Source organism: Ahaetulla prasina, chromosome 2 (assembly GCF_028640845.1).
Source record: "Ahaetulla prasina isolate Xishuangbanna chromosome 2, ASM2864084v1, whole genome shotgun sequence".
In the NCBI taxonomy this organism is placed as follows: domain Eukaryota; kingdom Metazoa; phylum Chordata; class Lepidosauria; order Squamata; family Colubridae; genus Ahaetulla; species Ahaetulla prasina.
Window position 1 is genome coordinate 236,643,327 of NC_080540.1, and position 9,467 is coordinate 236,652,793.

Consider the following 9,467-nt stretch of genomic DNA (forward strand, 5'->3'; position numbering starts at 1 on the left):
ACGATACCGATTGTACCGGCGTTGGCTCTGCCAGGGCTTCTGCGATGTCGATGACCTCGGGACCGCAGTGGCTCAGGAAATATGCCCTTTTCGGTTGTCTGGAACTCCTTGCAGTTCGTTCGCCTCGAGGAAACTCTCGAAACGGGTCATGTATGTTCCCCATTTCTCCTGGATGGGTCAAACGCGGGCGGTGTGTAGCTGGCCATCGCTGCGTTTCCGCCCTGAATTTGCTGGGTTCGGTCCTCGTAGTGCTCAGCTCTTTCCTGGTGCTTTTAGCCTCGAGGAAACTCTCGAAACGGGTCATGTATGTTCCCCATTTCTCCCTGGATGGGTCAAACGGCGCGGGCGGTGTGTAGCTGGCCATCGCTGCGTTTCCACCCTGAATTTGCTGGGTTCGGTCCTCGTAGTGCGTTCAGCTCTTTCCTGGTGCTTTTAGCCTCGGGATCCCACCTTCGTTGCCAGTGTTAAGTTTGGGCAATAACGAGGCAGGAGACCAGGGTAGTGACAACAGCTCTTTAATATACAGTGAACCCAGCAACCAGTACTGGGGCAAACCTCTCTTTATATACAGTTCAGCCGGTGGCCTCAACCAATCAGCAACGTGCTAATTCCCGCCAAAACTTTTAAAGATACATTACAAAACCCACCACTGGCTACAATCATATCTTTTTCTTAAAATGGCAGCACCCTTGTTTTGGAAGATAAGATTAGTACTTGGGAATAGATAAGGCCAGCCGAAAACTTCAGGTTTATAGCTTGATTGGCAAGCTTAAAAGGAAAAATAAAATAAATGCTGGAAGAGATGAACATAGAATAGATTTGATAATATTGCCAAAAAGTTATACAGTATGAAATCATCAGAAGCCAAAATCATCAACCTGGCCTTTACCATGACACAAAAAAACTTGATCTCTGTTGGGTTATTAGTTCAAAGGGATTTTCTTACCTAAACAGAGAAACAGAATGATCAAGGTTAGTCAAAAAAGCAGTGGGAGTGAAAGCGACTTCTGATTTACTAGTGGCTTCCCCATTGAGTTTCTTTACCAGAAGCTGGCAGGAAGCATCAGAAATCCTTCCTTCCTTCCTTCCTTCCTTCCTTCCTTCCTTCCTTCCTTCCTTCCTTCCTTCCTTCCTTCCTTCCTTCCTTCCTTCCTTCCTTCCTTCCAACCTTCCTTCCAACCTTCCTTCCTTCGCTTGCGGGAAACTTGCAAAGAGAAAGTCAGTGGGGTAGTCAGCAATAAATTGCAAGTGCAAGACCAGCTGGCAGATAAGTGGTTGCTGCCAGATGGGGAAGGGACCAAAGAGGTGCATGGGGCTATCATGGTATGGGGGTGTGGTACCGTTTGGGGTGTAAAGGGTGTGTGAATGTGCACCAGGGATGCCACATACATTGGGGAGACCAGTATCATTGCAACTTTGAAAATATCTAGTTCAGGGTCAAAAATTACTTGAAGAAAAGGTAACATAGGAAAAAATAATTTGCATTTCTTTGATTCCCCCCCTCCCGCCCTTCTATCTTGTTATGTATTATTGGCACTGAATTGCAGAATGCCCAATGCACAGCTTTTCCTAGAGGGCTTAAATTATTTAGGAGTGTTTCTTCTGTTCCTGAGCATAATTAATCCTTGAATATTTATAGACATTACGGTATTAACATGAATAAAGGCTTTGTGATATGAGAAAGGGTCTTAATTTAATGGGTTTAATGAAGCTTACCTCTGGATTATTGCGATTGGAAGTCTTGAATGTTTCGATCTGAAAATTATAACTCAATGTTGATGTTCTGATTTTAAATGACACATTAAATTCTACTACTCTGTTTTATTTTAACTCCTCAAGAAGCCTTGATTGTTGCAATGTACTGAGCTAAATAAATAAGCATTCTTCATCTTATGAAAATTCTTAAAAATACATTATTAGTGGTGTCATATAGAACTGTCTTTAGAAAGTTATGTGAGGGAGGTGCTGGTTTCTATGGACCTCCGATGGTGGATATTGATGATATTTCATATATAATATGCAATCATCTGGTCCCAATTTAGCATTGACATCTCCTCCTAGTAAGACCCTGGCTTTTGGATGGTCCATGAGGAGTTTACTAATATAGTGTTCCAACTCCATCCATACTGCAGCGGTTTCAGCTTTTCTTACTGATGTCGGAAGATAAACATTAATTATTAAAAGCAGGACCGAGTCCATCTTGAGGAGAAAGACCATAGCCATATGTTTTAAAGGGGCAATAAGAGAATGAATCTTGGGAAAGACATACAAGATCTTGCTGTTCTTAAGGCGTACAAGACTTTTGGTTGAGGACTTCTTTCAAGGAATTTTCTTATGGAAAGTGCAATATGTTTTCACAAAACAAAATATTTTTCCTCCCCCCACCATCAATGATGTTGTTTCAGTTTTGGAATGTCTTTCTCAAAGAGATGTACATTGTACCAACTTTCGGCACCTGTTTGAGACATTTTTATTTAGCTATATATTTTAATTTAAATAATTACTCTGCCTCCCTTGTAATTTGTCTGTATATGTATATGTTGCATGTGCATGCCTGCTATTTTTCTTTATGTTTGCTCAAAGGTTGGGAGAAAGCCAGTGGAGTCTATCCAGCAACAAACGGCATCCAAGAAACAAATTCCACATTCACCCTGCAGTCCCAAAACTTTGCAGGGTTGAAAAAATTCCTGTGGGAATTTGTGAGGCCATAGGGACAGGGAGGAAAAAAAGCAAACATCTATTCTTATTCAGTCCATCCCTGTACTTTTGAGATGTTGCTCTCCTATTTTTCTGAAATATGTTCCACTTCACAGTCTACATTGGGGTGACCAACTTAGGCCACTTTTAAGACCCATGAATTTCAATTCCCAGAGTTCATGCTGGCTGGGGAATTCTAGGAGTTGAGGTCCATAAATTTTGAAGTTGGTAACATTGGACATCCCTGGTCTACCAACACTCACATGATGAAAAGAGGTACAGGGGTTTAATGATTAATATAAGTACCCCTTGTTTTCAGTTCGGTGTGTTATCATCAACACCTAAAAATAGAAAATAACTGTTTCAGGCAAAGTACATGTTTCCATTTAGAAAGTCCCAACCGTGCCAAGTGAGTGGCATGGTGGCTCAGCAGTTAAGATGTTTGGTTTGTTGGCTGGAAAGCCGGCAGCCCAGGTTCGAGAACCAAGTGCCACATGACTCGGTGAACTCCCGTCCTTGCCTTAGCTCCTGCCAACCTAGCAGTTCAAAAACATGCAAATGTGAGTAGATAAATAGATATCCCTTCGGTGGGAAGGTACCAGTGTTCTGTGATGTCATGCTGGCCATATAACTGTGGAAATGTCTTTAGACAGTGTGGCTTAATGGCCTTGAAATGGAGATGAGCATTGCTCCATATAGTCGGCAATGACTAGCGCAGGGACTCCTTTAGCTTTACCTTTCTCAGTAGGACTGAGAAAGATCCTTGTCAGGAAGTATGGAGACACGAATCAATCAGAACTGCGCTGAATGCTTGAAGGATCTTCTAAGACAAGAACTGCATTGATCTGTCTAGCATGTGGCATTTTATGCTTGGGTCCTGGGAATGAGAGACAATTAATAACCAGCTCAGTTCAAAACAAAATATCGTGAAAGCACTTTTGTAATGTGTGTGATGGAGGTCCAACACAGAGAATTTTCCACAGGTGAGAACTCCTACCTCATCCTGCTGTCTGGCTGCTGACTTTTCCACCCTCCCTTCCATAAAGAGAGTGTGAACCTTTTTACCATCCAGCCCAGTGGTGAAATCCAATTTTTTTTTACTACCAGTTCTGTGGGCTTGGCTTCGTGGGCATGGTATGGCTTGGTGGGCATGGCAGGGGAAGGATACCGCAAAATCCCCATTCCCTTCCCACTCCTGCAGGAAGGATATTGCAAAATCTCCATCCCCACCTCACTCTGGGGCCAGCCAGAGATGGTATTTGCCGGTTCTCCGAACTGCTCAAAATTTCCGCTACCGGTTCTCCAGAACCTGTCAGAACCTGCTGGATTTCACCCCTGATCCAGCCCTTACCTAATGAAACTTATATCCTGAATACTTACTAAAGTAGTAGTGGTGGTGTTGACAACAATAATGAAAGTATTATTCCAGATATTAAGGATTGGATTAAGGAGATGTGTAATCCATGCATCCAGCGTGCAGTATGTTTCCTTTTGGTACAGCCTTCATTATATTTTACAACAATAGAGTACAGGTAGTCCTCGACTTACAACCATTTGTTTAGTGACTGTTCAAAGTTAGAACAGCACTGAAAAAGTGGCTCATAAATACTTTTCACAAGAGCACTGCAGCATCCCCATGATCATGTGATTAAAATTCAGAAGCTTGAAAACTGTCTCATATTTATGATGGCTCTAGTGTCCCAGGTCCATGTGATCCTCTTTTGCTAGCTTCTGACAAGCAAAGTCAATGGGGAAGCCAGATTCACTTAACAACTGTGTTATAATTTAACAACTGCAGTGATTCACTTAACAATTTTGGCAAGAAAGGTCATAAAATGGGGCAAAACTCACTTAACAGCTGTCTCACTTAGCCACAGAAATTTTGGGCTCAGTTGTGGTCATAAGTCAAGGACTATCTATATTGTTATTTTTTTGTCTTTAAATTAGAATTTTTAATAGCTTTAAGATATGATATATATGAAATTGGCTTAGATTGCTGACAGTATTCCTTTCCCTTCTGTTATTATTTATTAACACTGTATCATCCCACACACATCCATCCATCTGTCATCCCCAGTCATGAGGGATTGTTTTATTGCTCCACCTCAATGGCCAATTAGTTTCTCATTTTTTTTTCAGTGCCAAAACCCAGTGAGGGAATAAGGTGTCTTGGGTCTGCTCAATAACTGGTGGCTATTTATTTATTTATTGCTTTTTTCTGTTAGCTCTGGAAAGAGTACTGGGTGGCTCTGTGGGACGCAACTGAGGTGGGATAAGCCTCCTCCCAAAATTTGAAAGGGGAGGCCAACAGCTGAGCAGAAGTTCTCTCAGTTCCTTTGATAGCCATCCTACCTCGGTGGTACTGAAAATAAGGTTCACAGAGTGTCATTTCTGAGTGCCTTGGGCTCTTGAGAGCCCAGGAGAGAGTAGAGGGAGGGAAGAATTTTGCCAAGTTACAGGGGAATCTTTGTTTCTAACTTTAGGCCCTTCTTCAGTTATCAGCAATGACGACGATTCGGCAAGTCCCCTTCATCACATCTCTAATGGAAGCAACACACCATCTTCTTCTGAGGGAGGCCCGGATGCAGTGATTATTGGAATGACAAAGATTCCTGTAATTGAAAATCCTCAATACTTTGGAATTACAAACAGTCAACTCAAGCCTGACACATGTAAGTACATATTTATATATATTTATGTCTATGTATGTCTATAGATAAATAGGTGTCTTCCCCATGCGCATGTAATTTATGATTGATTTCCTCCTTTCTGATATTGATTATGAATGCTAAGTAACAGGCTATCCATGTAACCATATACATGTTTCTTCAGATTACAACCTATGGGGCTTAATAAAGCTTATTTTATTAAGTGTGGTTAAGATTGCCCCATCGTTAACATTTTCAAATGGAATAAATCCAATATATGAATTCTAATTATCTTTTATTTCTTTGGCCAAAGAACATATATTGACCTTAAAGTTTAAAATATGTTTTTTTTTAATGAATATAAGTACAAATTCAGCAGGTGAAGTAAGTTTTAGTGATTGTTAAATCTGTTGAACAGTGAAGGTCAAATGGTGATCAAACTGACATGTTTTGGATGAAATCAGAGCTATTTGAGTAGATAAAAATGATGTTGACGCCATAGACTTTGAAGTAAAACCAATAGCAGACATACACACATTTAGAATAGATAGAATAGAATTCTTTATTGGCCAAGTGTGATTGGACACACAAGGAATTTGTCTTTGGTGCATATGCTCTCAGTGTACATAAAAACACAAGATACACTTCTATCACCTATTCCCTTTCGGGATAAGCAGTATTATTTACAGCATTAGAAACTGAATAAGAAATTGTGAGCCAAAGAAAGGCATGATAATGAAATAAGAAAATAAATAAAACATTACTAGTTTAGATCAATAACACTCTCAATGCATTTTAGTATCTTCCTTCCTGGAAAATCATGTTTCCTTCCACCACATCCATGCACTAAATTGGACATTGCTTTTTTGTTCTTTCAAATTCTTACCTGTCTCTCTTTTTGTGGATTTCATCAGTTCCATCTGACTTCCTCTGTCTCCCCTTTCCCCTTTCCTTCTCTCTAGCCTCCCCTTCCTCATCTCTATTGTTCGTTCTCTCCACAGCCTATGTCAGTGATGGCGAACCTTTTTGCTGTCGTGGGCCAAAAGTGGGGGGAGCGTGGGGGGGGTTTTTCACGTGTGCAGGTGCCCACACCCAAAATTTAATGAGCTTTGCCCCCTGCATGCAACCCCTCAGCGCTCCCCCACTTTTGGCACGTGATGGCACGGTGGGCCCTGTAGGCCCGTTTTTTGCCCTCCCCAGGCTCCAGAGCCTTTTTTGGAGCCTGGGGAGGGCAACAACGGCCTTCCCCATCCCCCCAGAGGCCCGAAACTTCTGGTGGGTCTGGAAGGCCCGAAAATCAGGTTGCATGCGCGTTGGAGCTAAGCTAGGGCAATGCTTGTGTGCCCACAGATATGGCTCTGTGTGCCACCTGTGGCATGCATGCCGTAGGTTCGCCATCACAGGCCTATGTCTTCTGCAACAGCAATTCATTTTTGTATTCAATGCACACTCATTCAGGACTCATTAATTTCTAACCGTATCTTTTCTTTAGCATGCCCCTTCTTTAGGCTGCCATGTCCATTGTATTTGCCTTATTCTTACAATATTCCTAACATACAGGTAGTCCTTGACTTACAACAGTTCATTTAGTGACCATTCAAAGTAACAACGGCACTGAAAATAATGACTTATGACCGTTTTTCACACAATCATTGCAACATCCCCAAGGTCACATGTTCAAAATTCAAATACTTGGCAACTGGTTCACTGCAACTGGCTGCAGGGTCAAGTCATCAGCCTTTTTTTTTGTGAACTTCTGACAAGCAAAGTCAATGAGGAAGCCAGATTCACTTAACAACCAGGTTGTTAACTTAACAACTGCAACGCTTCATTTAACAACTGTGGCAAGAAAGGTCGTAAAATGGGGCACAACTCACTTAATAAACATAAACTTGGGGCTCAATTGTGGTCATACGTCAAGGGTAGCTGTATTTACTATCACGTCCATGTAAATGAATGGGCAAAACCACGTTCTTTCATGTAATGAATTTAACTTCTTTTGATACACGTTCTTCCCTTATAATACACCACTTATTACCGTATTTTTCGAAGTATACGATGCACCTTTCCCCCCCAAAAAAGAGGGTGAAAATCTGGATGCATCTTATACTCCAAATGTAGTCCTGCCCAGCTTCCCAAACAGAGGTTTCAGAGGCTGAAAAAAGCATCAGAAACGAAGCTTCAAAAAAGAAGCTTCAGAAAAGAAGACCCCAAACAGAACTTCAGAGGCTTTTTTTCTGAAGCTGTTTCGGAGGCTTTCAGAAGCAGGAAAAACTTTTTTTCTGAAATGGAGTTTCAGAAGTTTCAGAGGCAGAAAAAAAAAAGCAAAAAAAAAAAAAAATAGGAGCTCACAACCAAGGCATGGAGCTCACAACCAAGGAACCTGTTGCTAAAATTCACCTCTGGGAACAGCTGATTGGGGATATTCCTGGAGGCCAATCCACCTGCCAATCAGCTTTTTTCTTATTTTCCTCCCCAAAAACTAAGGTGCATCTTATACTCTGAAAAATACGGTATCTTTCTACCAGCATTTATACATCTTACAGATTTTTCATAGTGTCTGGTTTTTTTTTTTGCCATTCATCTTTAACCTACAATTCTTCACTCTGTATTCTCTGTGGAAAACAACCACCATGATTTCAGACAAGCATTTTCAGAGCCATCCCACAGTCTAATGTTGAAAATATCAATCATCAACACTGTATCATGTTGCATACATAAGTACACAAATATTCCCATCCCCAATGAGCACATTTGTACCATCACTGCAAGTATTTCTTTATCCACAAATACATTTGAAATACATTTCAACAACCATGGAAACATTATATATCCTTGTCTTAATCCTTGCTCAGTGCTACACATTTGCTAAGTGTCCTGTTTATTCTCATACATCCTTTACTTCCAGCACATAATGCCCTTAATGCATTCAGGATCTAACCTTCAACTCCATATTTGCATAAAACATTCCATAGTTTAAGCCTGCTCACTTTATCACACATATTCTATAAATCAACAAAAGTACAAGGCTTGTCACATCTATACAATTCGCAGGGTCCTCTGGAAGAGAAAAATCAATTCAGGATGATTTCTCAGATTTTGGTCACAGTCGCCTATATGGACAGAATTCTGCCAAACACATTTCCAGTCACACTTGGCAAGTCAACAAACTAATTTCCCCTGTGGTTATGACATTTACACAAGTTACCCTATGTTTTTTATTGGAGACAAGTAACAACTTCCTTCCAGTTGTCGGGCACAGAGGCTACCTTTGTGCACACTTGAAACAAGTTGCACTGCCATTCTGTAAGCAAACCACATCTGTATTTTAATGTTTTCCATCTTCACTTGCAGTCTCATCATTTTTCAACTTTTCACAACATTTCTGTGTTACTTTTTATCCACTTTTTTTTTGTCGCAAGCCTATGCAAAGGAATGTCATCTAATTATCGTTTCCATGCGCTCTATCTTTTCGAGTTCATTCCATAGCTTTTTTTCATTTGGTTTTTCATTCAATTAACTTTGCTGCAGGCTTCCAATTTAGCTGTGTTCCATCTAGTCCAGGGGTGTTGAATTCAAGGCCTGCAGGCCGAATGTGGCCCACAAGGTGCTTAGATCTGTTCTGCAGAGCCACCCTGGAAACAGCACAGGACCGGCCTGCAGTGCCTCTGCCAGCAAAAAAAAAGCTCGGGAAAGCTGCATGCAGCCCACCCAAACTCTGTTTTCTCTGGCAGAGGGTTGCAGGAGGCTGCCAGACCTGAAAACAGAACTCGGGGGCCCATTTTCGCTGGCAGAGCGCTTGGGACACCACAAGCACCCCTGACATGTGTGACATCAAGGTGGCCATGGCCACCCTAGCCACGCCTCTCTGGCCCCTCCGAGGTCAAACACAACCCTGATGCATCCCTCAATGAAATCGAGTTTTACACCCCTGATCTAGTCCCTCACAACTTGTGGAAACCAAATACTGACCTCTCCCAATGCAGAATTCATGCAGAATTTAAATAGCTTCTCAAGGAGTCAAAGTTTGAACTGCTGCTCCTTAATAAATAATGGCTAAAATTGTCCAATCAGGAAAGAGCAAAAGAGTATCTCCCGCCCCATCCTTCACCAGGGCAACAG

At 41.6% G+C, this 9,467-nt stretch overlaps 1 protein-coding gene across 1 annotated transcript in view; it reads left to right on the top strand.

Annotated features, from left to right (window-relative positions):
* Positions 1-3,649: 3,649 nt before the first annotated feature.
* LOC131190712 (BDNF/NT-3 growth factors receptor) overlaps positions 3,650-9,467 on the top strand; it is a 98,616-nt gene continuing 92,798 nt past the window's right edge. The window contains exons 1-2 of the mRNA XM_058168068.1: positions 3,650-3,680; positions 5,181-5,369. Coding sequence (XP_058024051.1) covers positions 3,650-3,680; positions 5,181-5,369 — 220 coding nt within the window. The remainder of the gene's footprint in view (positions 3,681-5,180; positions 5,370-9,467) is intronic.